Source organism: Heteronotia binoei, chromosome 1, assembly GCF_032191835.1.
Source record: "Heteronotia binoei isolate CCM8104 ecotype False Entrance Well chromosome 1, APGP_CSIRO_Hbin_v1, whole genome shotgun sequence".
NCBI classification, from domain to species: Eukaryota; Metazoa; Chordata; class Lepidosauria; order Squamata; family Gekkonidae; genus Heteronotia; species Heteronotia binoei.
The window spans coordinates 114222268-114242719 of record NC_083223.1 but is presented as its reverse complement, the minus strand read 5'-3'; the positions used below and the strand labels follow the sequence as shown (position 1 = coordinate 114242719).

At 44.6% G+C, this 20452-nt stretch overlaps 1 protein-coding gene across 3 annotated transcripts in view; it reads left to right on the top strand.

Annotated features, from left to right (window-relative positions):
* Nucleotides 1-20452, top strand: part of PTPRK (protein tyrosine phosphatase receptor type K) — a 755588-nt gene that overhangs the window by 597734 nt on the left and 137402 nt on the right. For all 3 annotated transcript variants that reach the window (XM_060239139.1, XM_060239131.1, XM_060239123.1), the window contains exons 11-12: nt 7988-8093; nt 19265-19538. In XM_060239139.1, the coding sequence (XP_060095122.1) occupies nt 7988-8093; nt 19265-19538 (380 nt within the window). The remainder of the gene's footprint in view (nt 1-7987; nt 8094-19264; nt 19539-20452) is intronic.

Below are 20452 nucleotides of genomic sequence, written 5' to 3'. Positions count from 1 at the left end.
GGTAAGGCTAGCATTGTTAGTAGGGCTGTTGTAGGGGCAAGTGGTGTTATTGGGGTCTTGAATCGTCATTTGTATTCTGAGTTTGTTGTGTTGGGTGGGGTTGTTAGGGTTGTTAGGTAGGCTATGCGGGTGTAGAAGGCTAAGTTTGGGAGGCTGGTGAGGGCTAATGTTGTGCTGAGGAGTAGCAGTTTTATTGTTACAAGTTCTTTTAGGATTAGTAGTTTTGGTATAAAGCCAGTTAGGGGCGGGAGGCCTGCTAGGGAGAGTAGGGCCAATATTGTGGTTGTCAATAGGATTGGTGAATGGGTTCATGAGACTCCTAGGTCTAGTAGTGTTTTAGATGAGGATGTAGTTAGGGAGAGGAATATTGTTGTTGTTATAGTTATATAGGTGATTATAGTTAGTGTAGCTAGGCTGGGGTTTAGGCATAGGGCTGTAATTAGCCTATGTGGGAGATGGAGGAGAAGGCTATGATTTTTCGTGTTTGGGTTTGGTTTAGACCGGTTCATCCTCCGAGGAGGGCTGATGTGAGGCCTAGTATTAGTACGGTGTTTGTTGAAAGGTGATTAATTAATAGGTAGAGTAGTGTTAGTGGGGCGATTTTTTGTCATGTTGAGATGATTAGTGCTGTGGTTATGGTGGAGCCTTGGAGGATTTCTGGGTATCACAGGTGGGGCGATGGCAAGTTTTGTTATGATGGCTAAGGTGGTGATAGTTGTGGCGAAGAGAGAGAAGGATTGTATAATGTCTCAGGAGCCTGTTGTATAATGTAATGTAATGGATTGTATAATGTCTCTGGAGCCTGTTTGTCAGGCGTTTATTGTGCTTGCGAGTAGGATTAGTGTGGCTGCGGCGGTTTGGATAAGGAAGTATTTTGTTGCTGCTTCGGTTGTTCGTGGGTGGTTTGAGCGTATAATGATTGGTAGAATGCTTAAGGTGTTTAGTTCTAGGGTAAGTCAGGTGAGAAGTCAGTGGTGGCTGGTTATGATAATAACCGTACTTATTGTAAGGCTGGTGATAAGGGTTGTTCAGATTAGGGGGCTCATTAGTATAGGAAGGGGTGGTACCAACATTGTCGGGGTATGGGCCCAAAAGCTTTATTAGCTGACTTTACTAGTAGTCCTTGGGTTGTTCGGGCACGCTTCCGTGATTAGGTCATGGGGGGGAGTCCTGCTAGGGAAATTGGGGTGGAGATATAAAGTAGGCATGCTGCCAGGGTGAGCGGGAGAAAGGTTTTTCATAGCAGGTGTATTAATTGGTCATATCGGAACCGTGGGTAGGAGGCTCGTGCTCATAGGAAGCCCAGGGTGAGTAGGGTTGTTTTTAGTATAATGTTTAGAGTAAAAAGATTTGGGGCCTGTAGGGGGTTTGGAGATACAAATAGAATGCACGATAGTGTGTTTATTATTAGGATGTTGGCGTATTCTGCGAGGAAGAAAAGTGCGAAAGGGCCGGCTGTGTATTCTACATTGAACCCTTACACTAGTTCTGATTCGCCCTCTGTAAGGTTGAATGGGGCTCGGTTGGTTTCAGCAATTGTAGAAAAGTATCATATTATTGTTAGTGGTCAGGTGCAGGTTAGTAGTCAGGTGGGCTCTTGTGTGGTTAGTAAAGTTTGTATTGTGAATCCTCCAGACAACATGATTGTTGAAAGGAGGCTAATTCCTAGTGTTACTTCGTATGAAATGGTTTGTGCGATTGCTCGTAGTGCTCCAATTAGGGCGTATTTTGAGTTGGAGGCTCAGCCGGACCATAAAATTGAGTAGACTATTAAGCTAGATAGGGCGAGGATTAGTAGTAGGCTGAGGTTGATGTCTAGTAGTGGTTTTGGTATGGTTATTGGGGCTCATATGGTTAAGGCTAGCAGTAGAGCCAGGGTGGGGGTTAGGATAAATAGTAATGGGGAGGAAAAGGTTGGGCGGATGGGCTCTTTGGTAAAGAGTTTTAGTCCGTCTGCTACTGGTTGGATGATGCCGCAGGGTCCGATGATGTTTGGGCCTTTTCGGTGTTGTGCGTATCCGAGTAGTTTACGTTCTAGTAGGGTTAGGAATGCAACGGCCAGTAATACTGGGATTATTAGTGTGGCAGGGTTTAATAGGTAGGTTATTAGTAGGGGCATGGTTGGGGAGAAGATTTGAACTTCTGCGTATGAGGGCTTAGGTCTCATGCAATTTTACCTGGCTCTGCCACCCCAGCTTGGCCCTGGTTTAGGGCTGTTTTAGGGCCGTTTGTTCTTTAGTTTTATGGTCTCTGAGGTCCCAACCACGGACCTCAGAGAACCAAGCCCTGGTGAAGTGTGTGAGCTGTAGAGATCCACATCAGCACCGTGATTGCCAGTTCCACAATGCAGACTGCCAGAACTGTGGGAAAGTCAGCCACATCGCATGAGCCTGCAGGACCAAGTCCAACCAGAGGCGTCAGTCGACCCACCGTGACTTGACAGATGTACACACCTCTGCCTCGACCAGCAAGACACCCCCAATATAATTTGAATTTGCCCCAAGACCCCCCCCCCCAATATAATTAAAGTTCTGATGCTGATCAATGGGGCCTCATGCCTGATGGAAATGGACTTAGGGTCCTCCATATCCATAATCTCAGAGGAGACCCTGAACAATCTATGCCCCAACAGCAATCTGTCCCTGTGGCCAGCTGGGTTCATTTTGCAGGACTTTTAGAAGAACCCAGTTCAGATTAAGGGGTGGGCCTGGGTCCAGGTGCAGTTTGAACAGTTCAGCGGGATGCTGGACATACTGGTGATGACGCGCAAGCTCATCACCTTACTGGGTTTAGCCTGGTTCAAACCACTGGGGATAGAAATTGTAGGGATAAATCAAGTACAAACTCCCGATTTCGACCATATGTGCCAGGAATTCCCTGAAGTATTCAATTTATTTTTTTATTTTATTTATTTATTTATTAATTTCATTTATATCCCGCCCTCCCCCACCTTGGCAGGCTCAGGGCGGCTAACAGCAATCCATAAAAACACACCATAATAAATAAAACATTAGAATTACATTATAGAACAATAAAACATTAAAACATTAAATTAAAAACCAGTCTAGTAGATACAATTATACTGCGGTATAGATCTTTGGACCGCATTGGCGGATCTTTAATTACCATTTTTCTTAGCAGTCCGAATATGCTGATTTAAAAAGGATGGTCTTGCAGGCCCTGCGGAACTGTTCAAGGCTCCGCAGGGCCCGCACCTCCTCGGGGAGTCGGTTCCATAGGGTAGGGGCCGCGATCGAAAAGGCCCGTATTCTGGTGCTCTGATATTTAACTTCCTTCGGCCCAGGGATAGTCATTAAGTTTTTCCCCGTTGACCTCAGTGCTCTCTGGGGTTCATATGGGGAAAGACGGTCCCTCAGGTAGGCAGGTCCTCGGCCATATAAGGCTTTAAAGGTAACGACCAACACTTTGTACTGGACCCGGTATATAATCGGCAGCCAGTGCAGTTCACGTAGTCCCGGCCATATATGCTCCCGTTTCGGGAGTCCCAACAACAGCCTGGCCGCCGCGTTCTGCACTAGCTGCAATCTCCGGGTCCGGCACAGAGGTAGCCCCAAGTAGAGGGCGTTACAGTAGTCTAGTCTTGAGGTGACCGTTGCGTGGATCACTGTTGCGAGGTCCCGGCGCTCAAGGAAAGGGGCCAACTGCCTTGCCCGCCTCAGATGGAAGAATGCTGACTTGGCAGTGGCTGCTATCTGGGCCTCCATCGATAATGAAGGCTCCAGTAAAACACCCAGACTCTTTACCTGGCGCGCTGCTTTCAATGGCGCACCATCGAAGGCCGGGAGAGCTATTTCCCTTCCCAGAGCGCCGCGACCCACGCATAGGACCTCTGTCTTCGCTGGGTTCAACTTCAGCCCACTCAGCCTGAGCCATGTCGCTACAGCCTGTAATGCCCGGTCGAGATTCCCTGGAGCGGGGTCGGGCCAGCCATCCATTAGTAGATAGAGCTGGGTGTCATCTGCATATTGATGACAACCCAGCCCAAACCGCCGGGCAATCTGGGCAAGGGGGCGCATATAGATGTTAAACAGCATCGGGGAGAGAACTGCTCCCTGGGGCACCCCACAATCCAGTGTGCGCCTCCGGGACCGCTCGCTCCCGATAGCCACCCTCTGTCCCCGACCTAGGAGAAAGGAGGAAAGCCATTGCAAGGCCAACCCCTCGACCCCAATGTCGGCGAGGCGGCGCATCAGTAGCCGATGGTCGACTGTATCAAATGCAGCCGACAGATCTAACAGCATCAGTACCGCAACGCCGCCCCGATCCAGTTGCCGTTGGAGGTCATCTACTAAGGCGACCAGCACCGTCTCCGTCCCATGGCCCGGCCGGAAACCAGACTGACATGGGTCTAAGACAGAAGCGTCATCCAGAAACCCCTGTAGCTGCAACGCCACGGCCCTCTCAATAATTTTACCTAAGAACGGTAAATTGGACACCGGCCGGTAGTTCGCCAATTCGGCCGGGTCTGCTGTAGCTTTTTTCAGGAGAGGGCGGACCAAAGCCTCTTTCAGAGGTGTTGGAAAATGCCCCTCTAAAAGGGATCTATTTATGATGTCCCGTAAAGGGCATCTAAGCTCCCCTTGGCAAGATTTAATCAGCCAGGAGGGGCAAGGGTCCAGATCACATGTTGTCGGGCGAGCAGCAGAGAGGATTCTGTCGACTTCCTCCAGGCTGAGTGGGTCGAAGTGGTCCAGCACTAAACCTGAAGACAGGCACGGAGCCTCAATTTCACTCACTGTATCTAATGTGGTAGGCAGGTCTTGGCGGAGCAGCGAGATTTTATCTGCAAAGTATTTCGCAAATGCCTCACAGCCTATTCCTAATTCTCTAACATTTGGTTTGCCTTGTGGCAACGTTGTAAGATCCCCAATTATTCTAAATAATTGTGCTGGGCGCGAGTTTGCAGATGCAATCTTGGTTGCAAAGTAATCTTTCTTTGCAGCCTTGACTGCCACCTCATAAGACTTCATAAACGTTCTATAGGATGTTCTCGTTGCTTCGTCCCGAGTATGCCTCCATTGCCTCTCTAGTCGTCTGAGCCCTTGTTTCAGCTGGCGTAACTCCAAGGTATACCATGGAGCCAGCTTCGTGCGAGGGCGCAGAGGGCGCCGGGGTGCAATTTCGTCGATAGCCCTGGACAGCTGGCCCTGCCAGATTTCCACCAGGTCATCGAGGGAATTGCCAGTGGGCCAGGGATCCCTTAGGGCCGTTTGGAACCGTTCCGGGTCCATCAAGCCCCGAGGGCGAGCCAAAATAGGCTCTCCGCCCATACAGGTTGGGGCGGCATCCCCACACGGGCCTTAAGGGCTAGGTGATCCGACCATGGTACCGCTTCTCCGGCGATATCGTTCACCAAAATCCCGGCTGCATGGGGCTCTCGGTTGCTACAAAGGGCCACCGATATTGCTACAGCTCCACCCCACAGTCCAACCCATAAGATTAAAGGCATGGAGGGTACCGTTCACACTGAAACCCAAGATCGAAGCTGAACTTGACCGTCTTGTGGCCCTGGGGGTCCTAGAGCCCCTCTCCCATGCTTTGTGGGTGACTCCCATAGTCATGCTCGAAAGGCCCAGTGGGGACGTTCACATCTGCGTGGATTATAAATGCACCATAAATAAGCCCCCCCCCCAAGATTACGCGTATCCAGTGCCAGTGATGAGCCATGTCCTAGAATCGTTGGTCAGCTCTAAGATTTTCGGTAAGCTGGACATAGCTCAGGCTTACCAACAGCTTCTGGTGAATGAGCAGACCGCTGAGGCCCAGACCATTGTAAGCCACCGAGGGGCTTTCAAGGTGTGGTGGTTACAATTCGGGGTCAGCGTGGCTTCAGGGATTTTTCAAAATCTCATGGACTCTCTCCTTAAAGGCATCCCTGGAGTTCAGCTGTTCTTCAATGACATTCTGGTTAAAGCCCCCGACATTGAAGAATTCAGCTGTCACCTCCACTAAGTGCTACGCCATTTCCAGGATGCTGGCCTTAAAGTGAAGTGAAAGAAATGCTCACTCGGGGTGCCCAGGGTGAAGTTCCTGGGGTTTGCAGTCAACGCCACAAGAATCCACCTGACGGGCCTTACCAGGGACAAATATTCTTCATCCTGGTCGATGCCTTCATGAAGTGGCTGGAGGTGGTCCCTGTAGCCTCCACCTCCACCCAAGCCGCAGTCTGCACTCTCCTTAGGACCTTTTGCACACACAGGATACCGGAGACCGTGGGGATGGACAATAGGACTGCATTCACCGCCTGGGAATTCTTGAACAGGTACTTCATCTGCCACATACAGTCTGCCCCATTTCATCTGGTGACCAATGGCCAGGCAGAGCGCATGGTCCATACAATGGAGGCCCTTGGCCACATCGTTTATAGGGATTGGGACCACTGTCTGGCCGCTTTCCTTTTTGGGAGCTGGACTACCCCAAACCCCGTTACTGGCCACAGTCCAATTGAACTGCTAATGGGCAGGCGCTTGATCACCTGGCTAGATAGACCGCATTCTGACCAAGCGCCAGACCTCCACAACTTCCCCGAGATCTGGGGAAACCACAAGTGGGTTCTTCCCAGGGGACCTGGTCTACACAAAAAACTTTTCCAGTGGGCCGGAATGACCACCCACCCAAATGACGCAGGTCACCAGTTCCCATTCGTATGAGGTGTCGACAGAGGGGGGCCAGCTGCCCCATCGACACATCAAAAAGCTGCGCCACTGGAACTTGCCAGAAGACCCCAAGGAAATATGGACCGGGAAGGGCTTAGAGTCACCTCAGGCTGCTGCCACGCCAACCCCAGACCTGCCAAGTTCCGAACCCCATAGGGGCTCCACCTGCAGGAGGGGGAGTGAAGAGACTCCATTCTCTCAGGGTCCACGGAGTGGTTCCTCCCCCCCTTCACACCACCCAGCGAGGAACCTGCTGCACCGATTGTAATTCTAACAGGTTCCTCCAGCCAAGCCTCAGTGTTCTCAACAGGAACGGAGGCCAACGGAATATCTCAGGGATTATGTGTGCTGAACTAGGAGGGGAGGAGTGTTGTGTCTTGCATTTTGGTTCCTGAATTTCCAACACAGTGTTTCCTAGAGTGCACAGGGGTTCCTTGGGGAACCGCGGATCACCTGACTAGGGATGGACTTAACTGACCACCTATTAAGATCTGTGGTGCGAACTTTAACCAACTAGGATTGGACTGTACTTGGGAGGGGGTTGTTCCAGGTGCATGCATATAAGCGGGGACCCGACCCTGCCATGTTGTCTTGTTGTGTAGTTATCAATAAAGTATGATTGTTGTTGAATGTCTCCGGACCCAGTGCATTACAGTGTGCACAGCTCCTGCAATGTATCTAAGATCGCTACTATCTATGATGCCTGAAGGGAGCCTCCATATCCAGAGGAAACAAATGTCTGAATACCAGTGCTGGGAGGCAGCATCAGGGAAAGTCTCCACCTCTCTGCCTCCAGTTGGCCATAGTGTGAGGCAGTATAATGGACTAGCTGTATCTTTGGTCTGATCCTAGTGGCTCTGCTTCTTATGGGGGCTGCTTTGTGGAATCAGGTGAGGTGAGGATTTTCCATACACATACAGCTTCCATACATGTAAGTCAGAAACCAGAATTCACAGGTTGTCCAATTTGAATGAAATGCTAGCCACACATCTTGGTATGCATCACACATGGTCAGTGGGCTACGATTTCATGTGGGTAACCTCTAAAGAGGAAATGTGAATGGTCTGGTAAATTATTCTGCAATCAGTGTTGTGTGTATTTGTTTTCCTGTGATCAGTATTGCAGCTGTTACAGTTATGGCCAGATATATGCTTTTAACTAATAACCCAAAGAACGTATCAGGTGGATGTGGCAATTGCCTTTTGTAGAAAGACTTCAGAAATGTGATAATGTTATGCAAATAGTAGGCAGCTGTGCAAATTAATATGAAAATTGAATTCAATGTTTGATTTTTATTTTCTCTTAACCAGCTCCCACTCTACCTGACTATGAAGGGATTGAATTCATTCTTAATGAAACTGCCACAACCATAACAGTACTGTTGAGACCAGCACAGGCCAAGGGGGCTCCTATCAGGTAAAAAAAAAAAAAGGATGGGAAACCATGCAATTGTGGTGTGTGTGTGTGTGTACATGCACGTATAAAACTTTAGATAATCTAATTATTGTTCAAATGTTTTATTCAGTACCAGATTAATCCAAAGATTCCGTCATTTAATTAATGTTTCCCTTTATTATTTCCATCTTACTTTACTGTTCTGGTATTTCAAAATGAGAGGTAGGGTTGCCAACTCTGTGAACTCATGAAGAATTGGGGGTGGAGTCTAGAGAGAACAGGGCTCGGGGAAGGATCTCAGCTATGGTTGGCAGTCCTCCAATCCAGGCAGGGTTTCCCTTGATTTTTAGGGGCTCTGATCTGCTGCCCGCCAGCTGACTGGCAGGGAAGCCCTACCACCCAACTACGGTTACCATAGAATTTTTGGCCAAAATGCTAGAGTGGCCGCACACAGCATGCCCAGCATGATGACATCACTTTTGGGTAACATCATCGCAGTGCACACTTCACACATGCACAGGGGCCTCCCAGAATGGACCCAGAAACCCCACACTGGAAAAAAGGTATGACCTGGCAATCCTAACCTCAGCAGGGTATAATGTTATAGAACCTACCTTCCAAAACAGCCATGTTGCCTAGGGGAACTAATCTCTGTAGTAATTTGTAATTCCAAGGGATCTCCAAGTACCATGTAGAGGTTGGCAACCCTAGTGAGAACACATGTGGTGACATGATCTAAATTTCAGACCCCCCTTCTATTATGCTATCATGTAGTTGTGTGACTGTATAAAAATTGTAGACTACTAACAACAGGAATTTGTATGTACATGGAATGGTATTTTACAAGTAAGCCATGTGAAGGATTTGAGGATTATTGAAATCTGCTGGTTTTGCTTAACCCCAGGTTTTTCAGTTCAGATACCACACTCTCACATACATTGCGTATATAAAATTTGCATCAGGAAAATGTGGATGCAAAACAGTTACCTGATTTAATTATGTCTTCGCTCATAATTTAGGGATCAGCATTACTTATATAAATGCTCCCTTGTATTCCTTGCCTGCTCTGTGAACACATCTATTCAAACAGATGTTCTATAATCCAGTTCCAATCCGCTGGTGCTGTCAGTCATTCCTTAAGATGCAACATGCTGAGGGTAGTCACAGTTCTAATCATGACATAATCATGTCTTGCCTGCCAAGTGTTATCTCATAATCTCTAGTATTCTTTATGACCTCCTGAAGATGTAAGCCACACAGCAGACATGAAATACAAAGGAGACCAGATGAATCAGTATTTAGAATCAGACACTAAGATTTACTTTTACTGAGCCAGAGGTTTCCTGCTCAGCCAGTGAAGGAATAAACATTTTACTTTGTCAGTGAGCCATGTATAAAGTGATTTGCTTATCACAGGCAGCATGTACTAGTTAAGCCTCAGTACTGAACTGTGTCTTCATGATTTATGAATATGCCACAATATCTTTAATGAGTTATGATGGATATTGGTTGATTATATTCATCTATGTATGTGTGCAGGGGGCTTTTCAAGCTGTAAACTATGTTGGTTCATTGTCAAGTGTAACTTAATAAGGAGCTGTTTAATTCACATCAGTTTAGTGCTGTTTCACTAATTCACACAAGCAACAGGCAAGGTAAAACTGTCTTAGACTGTATCACTTAAAATTGCTGGTAGGGGATCATATAAAAAACTCACTTTACACAGGAACATAGAACATAATGCTATCCTAGCCATTGCTCTGATAAGCTAGTTTGGTAAATACAATGTTTGTTTATTAATTATTCAATCTCCTTGGAGCATGGAATGAACCAGTACAGGGCCATTTTTGCTACTTAAACTTTAGCTAGAAATAGAAAAAAACTCAAGCTATTCTGAACTGAATGGCAAATAAATAAAACATTAAACAGTGTGTCCCCCCCCCCATCATGATTACATACATTGCACTCTTCTTCCACTCTCCCCAAGTCCTTATTCTTCTAAACCGGCTGGATATTGAAACTGACACATTTACTGATCTTCTGGCACTTTGGAGAGAAGCAATTTTGTCAATTGTTTAATCTTGGCAGCTTGGAAGAATGCTGTGAGAACGTTTTCAGAGGCAAGCATAAAATGTCCATGTCCAAAAAGAGTAATCCAGTTGCTTGTACAAAACTTTGATCCTGATCTATTATTATTATCTTGATCCATATTATTATTATCTTGAAATGAAGCAAATGTGCTATTTGTACAAACAGTCCCAGGTAGTCATGGTGGTCCAGAGCAAAATCCCAACACAAAACCTCTGCAAATGAATAGGGACGTGCACCTGAAAAGCAAAGATATTTTTCATATTTGGGTTTGGAAAGGGCATAGATACTGTTATTTGAGAGTATTTGGATTTCTTGATTCCATTTCAGGATTTGGCGGGGGTGGTGGTGTTCCAGACATTCAGGTTCCATTATTTCAGGTGACCGATAGTGCTTAGTCAGCAAGAAGTATGTATGCTACACCTGAGGTTGGATCTAAATGTAGGATGTGAAGTGCACAAATCTTTAATGAGCATGGAACAGCTGTGCCTTCACAAGATGCCTGACAGCACAAAAAGAGGAAGGATATACCAGAGATAGGCATCTTGGAGCAGCCTGCAAGACTCAACATCCTCAACAATAGAAAAGGACTGCCTGTCTAGAACAATTAACTTGCCAATGAGATATGTAGCCCTCTTAGCTGCTAACTGCTGCCCCACCCCTTGGCAGCTTAGAACTAGTCACACCAACCATCTCTATCAGAGATGCTTCGCAGATCCTGACACAAAACAAGACAAGCGTCTTCCCAGCAGCAGCCATCAAAATTAATCCAAGGTAGGGATGACCAAACTTGCTTAATGTAAGAGTCATACTATAATATAGTGGGTTTCATGCATGGCAGAGTCTCGGAGTAAGTGATAACAAGTTCTTTAATAGGAATCACATAGTAAAAGGTCACAGTACAAGACCGGCTTTGGGGCCCACGGGCCGAACTTATATGCATCTCTGGGTTCCTGCGCAAGCATGTTATTGGGTCATTCAAACTGGTGGGGGCTTGTGATTGGTCCTGGGCTGTGGGGGTTTGCATCCTACAGCCCTTTGTGCCCAAGTCCCCAAGCTCAGTCCGTATGGCTCCAGTGAGCCAGGAGGAAATACCAAAGCCTTCCCTTGTGTCCAGCTTTATAATTTTTATTGATTTTAACTACAAAAAGAAGCACAAGCATAGATACATAAAGAGGGGAGTGGGTGTGTACAGAAAGGGAGAAACAGAAACAAAGAAGAATACAAATGTATCAGTTGTAATTCTACCTCCAAATAAAATACCCAATTCTTTCTACCTGCAAGTATGAAGTTCTCCATATATTTTACCATTTTTGTCTTTCATTATAATTTTTTTTTACTAGACTATTACTTGAAATACAAGTCTAAACAATTCTTCTTCAACACATCTAAGTATAAAAAGAGTCAGAGCAATCTCAACACAAAACTGGCTGGCTGAGCTTAATCATATTGAAAGTACAGACTAACTTATTAGTTTAACAATATCATCATTAAAATAATCGTATAAAATTCATATCTTTCTCCTTAACAAGCTAAAAAAAATAGTAATTTATCTTTCTCAGTATAGACAGTTTCTCCAGAAAAGCGTACTAAAAGCGGATCTGCCAGATTGCAAAGTAATTGTGCTGTCTGCCTTGTTAACATTTGATCCAACTCTTATATCCTTGTTGCTCTAGGAAAAGCAACTTGATATAACCCAAAAATCTCACAGCCTTTAAAAGTCACATATCAATTCTTATTAAGAGTTCCATATCCAACTACCCACAAAGAGAGGGAGAGACAGTTCAAAAACCCTTCTTCCTAAAAAAAAATTCTACCTCCTAATTTATGGCTAAGTTGCACCTTCTCTCTCCTTGATACAATCTAAGACAAATATCTTTATCCTTAAGAAGCTAAAAATAGAACACAATAATTATAGACAATTTCTTCAAACAAACATACTAGAAGCAGATCTACTATATTAGAAAATAACTGTGGTGTTTGTCTTCTTAACAATTGATCCAAATTAACTATATATTTATATAACATTTTTGTAAAACTTTTCCATCTTTAAAATCTCTCTTACCCTTTTGAAATCGCATATTAATCTTATTAATAGATTCTGTATCTAATTGCCTACAGTGGAAACAACAATTCAAAAATCTTTCTTCCTCAAAGATTTCCACATCTTAGTTTTGCTACTTAATTCAACCATATTAAAAATACAGACTAGCTTGTTAATTTACCCGTATCGTCATTATAATAAGCATAAGAAGCAAATATCTTTATCTGTTAAAAGCAAGTTTACCAAATTACAAAATAATTATGTTGTCTGCCTTCTTAAAAGTTAATCTAAATTAAATATTTTTACATAAAATTCTTTTCAAAACTTTTCAGTTCTTTAGCTTTTATGTTCATATTACTCTAGGCGAAACAACTTAATATAGCCCAAAAAATTCTCACAGCCTTTTAATATTACATTTCAGTTCTTATTACTAGTTCCATATCTGACTATCCATGGAGAGGGAGCTAGTTCAAAACCCTTCTTGAAAAATTTCCACAACATGATTTTCTGGTTAAAATGCACCCTTTCTCCTTAATTCAGTCATCCCTCTCAGAAAAAGTGGGAAGAATTCCACAGCCTTTGTTCCTCTCGACATAACTTCAGTCAGTCTCCATTTCCGGTCTTTCTTTTTAATTGTGCCATAGGGTTCTATTTTGGTTTTCTTTTGTTCATTTCCCAACGGATCACTCTCCCTTTTCAATTCCACAGACATCACCAGGTTCTCTTTAACACTCTGCTCATATAGATTTGAGATTTCGCTAGCTTTCAGTACAAAAGCTCCCATTTGTTTCAATCAACTCTGTTAATGACCAAGATTCTGCTTCAGAGAATTTAAACTGCTCAAAATGTCTTTTTTATAAAAGATTTCGCTTGGCAAAGCCATTTTTCTCTGTCAACAAACTTAGTCTATTAATCCAAGTCCATCCTCCCCAATCTCTTCCAGTTGGAGTTTTGAGTGTTAGAATTTCATTTTCAATCAGACGACAAAGAGAAATCTCTCTAACATATATCTCGTTTTGTTCAGACCATATTACAGCCAAATGATAGACTCTTTAACAAATATCTAATTATAGTCTGGGTCAATTTAAGTATCTATATTCAGATTAATTCAAATTATTTCCAATATTTAAAAATGTTCTTTAACTTTTCAAAGCCTCATTCACAGGGAAAGTGGAGATGTAATCGACCTCTTTCCCTTCCTTTGAACTGGCCTGCTTGTTGTTTTGCAAAATGACCCATTAACCAGCGGTATTGAAAGCACACTTGCTTGCCATGTAAAATTGTCATGCTTGAGGTAGAGAAGTGATAGATCAGAAGCTTATTGAAAGAAAGAGAAGCAAGCAGTCAGGCGTTCACCTCTTTCTGCTATATTGGCTATTATGGCGGGGGAAGCTTCGGGGCATACAAGAAGAACAGGAACAGCCACCGCTGTGCCCCTGTCTTGCTGTAAAAGTCCCATGCCGAAAGAAGACCCCTTCAGGATCTCTTTGGGGGTGTCACATCCGTGGCACCCCTCCACCCACCTGATTCAGAGGGGCCGCTGACCCTACTGAGCTCAAGGCGACATAACGCAGAAAAAACCTTCCCTTGAATCCACATATATAACACACACAGAATAAACATCAGATGTTATTTATTATTTATTCATTTCTGCACATTTAAATCCCGCTCCTCCCAAAACAGCTCAGAGTGGTTTCCAACAATAAAACCACTTCAATAAATACAATAAAATAGTTAATATATCAATAAAATCATAAACCATACTATAAACAGGCGTCGTATACAGCAGACTATAGTCAATAATAATAGTGGCCATGTGGCCTGTTGATCTCAAAATATTCTTACTGAGAAGGACCCACAGGGAAACTGATCACTCTTGCCAGGGGATTGAGATATTAGCTGAAGGCCATCCAGAAAAGCTCAGTCTTACAGGCCCTGCAGAATTGAAGCAAGTCCTGCAGGGCCCTAGTCTCCTCTTACAGCTCATTCCATAGCACAGGAGCCAGAGCTGAAAAGAGTGATCAGTCATCCGCATACTGGTGACACCGAAGCCCATACCTTTGGGCAAGGGGGCATATATAGATGTTGAATAGCACAGGGGAGAGTACTGCTCCCTGTGGCACCCCCCCAATCAAATGGGTGTCTCTGGGAGATTTTTCCACCAAGTGCCACCCTCTGTCCCCGACCTTGGAGAAAGGAGACCAGCAATTGTAAAGCTGTCCCCGTAATCCCTATGTCAGTGAGGCAGTGAATCAGCAGCTGATGATCAACCATATCAAAAACAGCTGAAATATCTAATAGTATCAACAATGATGAACTGCCTCAATCCAGGTGTTATGGGAGGTCGTCAGTGAGACCAACTAAGGCAGTTTATGTGCCATGACCCAGGCGGAAACCAGATTGGAAAGAGTCTAATACAGAAGAATCATCCAGGAAGCTCTGCAGTTGACTTGCCAAATCCCTCTCAATAATCTTGCCCAAAAAGGCAAGTTGAACACCAGTTGATAGTTAGAAAGATTCATCAAGTCCAAAGATGGTTTCTTCAGGACCTGATTAATATTTCAAATCATTGGCTGGTGTCCAACTTGCCCGTTTTGGGCAAGATTATTGAGAGGACTGTTTGTGAACCACAAAACATGAACAACAGAAGGAAGGAAGGAAGGAAGGAAGGAAGGAAGGAAGGAAGGAAGGAAGGAAGGAAGGAAGGAAGGAAGGAAGGAAGGAAGGAAGGAAGGAGAAGAAGAAGATATTGGATTTATATCCCGCCCTCCACTCCGAAGAGTCTCAGAGTGGCTCACAATCTCCTTTACCTTCCTCCCCCACAACAGACACCCTGTGAGGTGGGTGGGGCTGGAGAGGGCTCTCACAGCAGCTGCCCTTTCAAGGACAACCTCTGCCAGAGCTATGGCTAACCCAAGGCCATGCTAGCAGGTGCAAGTGGAGGAGTGGGGAATCAAACCTGGTTCTCCCAGATAAGAGTCCGCACACTTAACCACTACACCAAAAAAGAAAGAAAGAAAGAAAGAAAGAAAGAAAGAAAGAAAGAAAGAAAGAAAGAAAGAAAGAAAGAAAGAAAGAAAGAAAGAAAGAAAGATGCAAGGGAAGCATTCTGGAGAGGGGGAGAAAGTAGTTCCCCAGTCTCACCTCCCATCCAGATCTCACACACATCAACAGAAAGAGAGAAAGACAGAGTAGAAAGAAAGCAAATTGATGGGGGGTTGGTAGGGAAGAGAGTTGAAAAGAAAGCAAATATGTGGAGGAAGATGAGTGAAAGAAAAAGAGAGAGAGGGGCCCCTCACAGCTCCCTTCCCCACGCTGACTTTAGAGGGGGAAAAGCTCAGAATCTTCTGTCCCGCTGGATCAAAGTGCTCTGCACCACACAGGATTTCCTGGGCTCACTTTCTCCTTTAGCCCAGTTTAAACTGGACTGCAAGAGAAAGCCAATCCAGGATCTTCTCTGACACCTGGAACAATATGTTCCATGCTGCACAGGAGTTCCTGGGGCACATTTTCTCCTGCAGCCCTGTTTAAACAGAACTGCAGGAGAAAGCCAGTGCAGCATCTTCTCTGCTGCCAGAGAAACAGGCTCTACATGACACAGGAGCTCCTGAGGCTTAATTTCTACTGCAGTCCAGTTTAAACCAGACTGCGGGAGAAAGTGAGCCACTTGCCAGTGGTACTGGCACGGGAGGCAATGGAGGAGCACCAGGCTGCATTGTCAGCCCAAGACTCCCCTCCAACCTTCCCCCACCTCCAGTCTCATCCAGCTCCTCTCCCCAGCCATGAGTCTCCCCACTAACTGATAGCCAGGTGCACTCCATTCCGAGCCTGACTATACTACCTCCCCCAGCTTCAAGATGGCTGGGTCAGGGGCATCTGTGGGAAGGTAACTTGGTTGTGGTGGCAGCAGCGGATCCCAGGTTGCTCCCCACTCTGCAAACGGGGGCTAAGCAGGAGGGCAGGTTGCCAACTAACCCTCTGCTGAGGGTAGGTAATCAGTGTGCCTGGCACACCTAACTCAACATAGTGGGAACTTTGGTCCAGATACCAGAGTATACCTCCAAAATACTGTTAAAGCATTTTTCAGGTATATACTTAGACTGGATATATTCCAGCACACATCCCAAAGCATGACATGAAGTTTTAATACATGGAATTCACTGCCACAGAAGGTGGTGGCAGCTAAAAGCGTAGACAACTTCAAGAGTGGATTGGATAAGCATATGGAGCAGAGGTACATCAGTGGCTATTAAGCACAGCTTATCATTGGAACTCTCTGTCTGGGAGAGTGCTGCTCTGTATTCTTGGTGCTTGGTGGGGGGGGCACAGTGGGAGGGCTTCTAGTGTCCTGGCCCCACTGGTGGACCTCTTGATGGCACTTGGTGTTTTTGGCCACTGTGTGAAACAGAGTGTTGGACTTGATGGGCCATTGACCTGATCCAACATAGCTTCTCTTATGTTTAACATATGAAATTTTTGAATTTGTTCTTTTAGCTACATTACTTGTAGTCTGTTTAGCTCTGGAGCTAAGGCCAGTTCCAGTATATCTTTAGTTTTCTTGTTTATGTTATAACTGAGAGTTCAACCTTTGGAGCTTTTTGTCTGTGTCTGACTCAGGTCAGATGGTCCCAATTGAAAATTGCAGACATGTGATTTCCCCTACTGTAGGCAGGCTGTACATCACTATAGGGTTACAGTGAATACGTCTTAACAAAATTCTGCTGTATTATAGATTATCCCCAAATTAAGAACCTCTGGAGTTAATTCTACATTGTGTTAATGGAGGAAGAATTTATGCATCTGTTCTTGGAAAATGGCTTCAGATCTTTATCAATAACAATCATAATGTTGGCAGTGGAATGAAATGCTAAGGGAGAGGTAGGCCGAGGTCAGATGCACATAAACTAACGAGATGGGCATGGATGAAAGCCAGATGCATGTCAGATTTTATGCGGTTGTCCAAACATCAGCATCTGGCAATGGTCATTGGCTCATTCGTGTCCCGAACTGCCACAACTGAGACGCAGACTTTTTTGATAGTACATTAAATCTGGAATAAGAATGCTTCCGACGACTCCCGCATGTACTTTCTATGTTTGAATGCTCCATTGTAGCTGACTCGTTGCAAGCACACATCTGCTTCCCTGCGAGAGCCCACTCCAAATGATATCATTGCGCCAGCAATTGTTGACAGCCTTCCAACCTTCTGAGGTCGGTAAAATATGTACCCAGCTTGCTGGGAGGGAAAGTATAGATGACTGGGGAAGGCAATGGCAAACCACCCTGTAAAAGGTCTGCCATGAAAACTTTGTGAAAGCAGCATCACCCCAGAGTCGAAAACGACTGGTGCTTGCACAGGGGACCTTTCCTAAATGGGGGGAAGGCAGATCAGCCACCTTTGCCATGCTCCCCCCCCCTTGTGGTGTTTAAATGGGGGGGGGGGGGAGGAAGATCACCCACCTTTGTAGTCTCCCCGCCAGGCGGAGAGACAGCAAAGAGAACTCCTGGGCTTTCCCTTCCTTTCTGGGTGTTTAAAGGGGGGGGGCAGATCGTCCACCTTTTCTGACACCTTTAAAAAAAAAAAGACAAGTACAATATCCCACGAACTGCGCTTGCGCGAGTGTGGAATGCCATCTCAAAAAATGAGGTCCGGTTGAGAGCTCTGATCAACCAGCAACGGGACCAACGCTGTTTAGAACTGAAGGATGGAGGGATGTCTAATCAGGAAATTTGTTGTAAAAAAGCTGCGGGGTATAATAGTGACGGGTTAGGGATGGATTTAATGGTGAGTGTGACCGCGGCTGTAATTTATGTAGAGGATTCAAAAAGGAAGAGAGTCTATAGTCTGGTCTCTTAACCACCAGAGAAGGACTGTGTTCTGTGAGAAGCAGAAATAAGATCTTATAGGCTTTTTTTTAGCACATAGTGTTTGACTACAAATGAAAAATAACTAAGAATATGGCATATTCATATTACTTATACCTGCAAGTTGCCTGCCTACTTTAAATATTGCCATGTTACATTGAATGTTCATTTTTGTTCAGTCTATGTTTGGTATATAAATCATTGGGGCTGAAGGCAAAGGGAGATTTTAAAATACTTAAAATATTTACTCCACTGTTACATATTTGAAAAGAGTTAAATTTGTCTTTGTCCTTTATGGCACCTGATATCAGAAGATCCAAGTACTAACTACTGATTACCAATTAGTCTAATGTTTCAGCTGTTTGCCTCTGTCCCCTGTAGGGAAAAGAAGAATTATAATTACACGCTCTGCTAAAATGAGATTTTTATGAGAAATGACCAAAAGCTGTCATTGCAAGGAAGGTATTGGCAAGTTGAGGTTGAAGTTGGTGATTGTTTTTTTAAATAGGCTGAACGCCATCTGCTTCTGCAATTTGTGATGTTTTTGTCAGTGGCAACTATCAGGAAAGGAGGTGAACTATTTGGAGGGAGTGGACAGATTTCCGTCCATCTGTGCTTGTATTACTGAATGTCGCTTATACTTTAGATCTGCATAGCTGAGAGCCAAGCTAGATGGCGCAGCAAGGTCAAAAGGTGGAAATGCCTGTCAACTCTTTCTGTCTCTTAAAAATATGACAACTGCAATTTGATGTTTGGAGTACTGCTTGGAAGCAAGCCTTGAAGCTGAACTTCTATAGTATCATTCCAAAGGCCAGTGCTTTCTTCAGATGTTGCAAGTTATCAAGCAAAAAGCTGAATCTGTTACAAATGTCTATGCATAATATCAGACTCATCTTGGGCTGTTTAATAACATACTGTTTCAAAACTTTAATGTTCGGAAGGGTTTTTTGGATACTTCATTGGGTATTCTGGGGGACTAGGGATGGACAGATGAATAAAGGAGGAAATGCTAGAAAATGAAATCAGCCATGCATTAGTCATGAGGAAAATAATTATGAGAGGCAAAAACTGTAGTTTTAAAGCATGTTTATCTCCTACTTTACTTGAATTGAATGTAGTATCATTTGGTAAAATATATCTTTGTGTGTTATAATTTGAACATCATCTTATATATAATGTTTTTCTGTGTCTATAGTGCCTACCAGATTGTTGTTGAAGAGCTGCATCCTCATCGAACAAAACGAGAAACTGGAGCAATGGATTGCTACCAGGTTCCTGTCACATATCATAATGCTCTGAATGGTGGCTCGCCATATTATTTTGCTGCAGAACTACCACCTGGTAACCTTCCTGAACCAGCCCCTTTCACAGTTGGTGATAACAGAACCTATCAAGGCTTTTGGAATCCACCTTTGACTCCTCGTAAAGGATATAACATCTATTTCCAAGCCATGAGCAGTGTTGAGAAGGTGAGTGGCCTTTCTTCTGGATCATCAAATGGATCGATGGTGAATATTTGAACTATCAACTCATAGCTCTGGTGTAGATTGAAGTCACCTTGTGAAAGAACACAGGTGCTGCCATGGTGGATCAAAGTCATGGTCTCCACGTAGTCCACGGTTCTGTTTCACTCAGTGGTTGATGCCCTTAAAAATTGGCCTAGAGCCGCAATAAACTGACTGACTGACTGACTGACTGACTGACTGACTGACTGACTGACTGACTGACTGACTGACTGACTGACCCATGCGCAGGACAAAGGCCATGGGTTCCACTGTGGTTGCCTCCTAGAATATGCTACTCCTGAATGTGGAGGTTTTATTGAGTCATTGTGGCTAATGATGGTGTGACAGGCCTTTTTTATCTACTGAGAGGACTCACACAGCCTCCTACAATTTTTCAGGAACCAGGCTTCTTTTAAACTTTAAACTTTCCCCATGGTTACTAGGCGTTCTTAAGATAATTTGTATAGGAATGGGTTCACTGCCGTGAGGTTAGTTTTGTGGTGAGCGACTAGATCACTGAGGCTGGATTTTTATAATAACAACAAAAGAGGTTTATTTATTTACAGATTGGTTTCAAGGAACAGATCAAACAGATCAGCAGCACAGGTCTCCAAATGGACTAAGAAGAAACCAGGCTGAGGCACATTAATTTAAACTAGTTACGGCTTCAGAGAGTAGCTTGAATTTTTCTTAATACTTTCAGGCATAAACAGACTTTTACTGACTAGCCACTAGGCTGGCTCCTTGCACACACACAGGATTCCACCCACACCAGCCTGCCCTTTCCCAAGAGTCAGACTAAACGGCACAAGGTCTGCTCATTATCAGAGACAGGCCTAATAATTGGGTACACTGTTCTCTCTCAGAAGTAAAGCTAA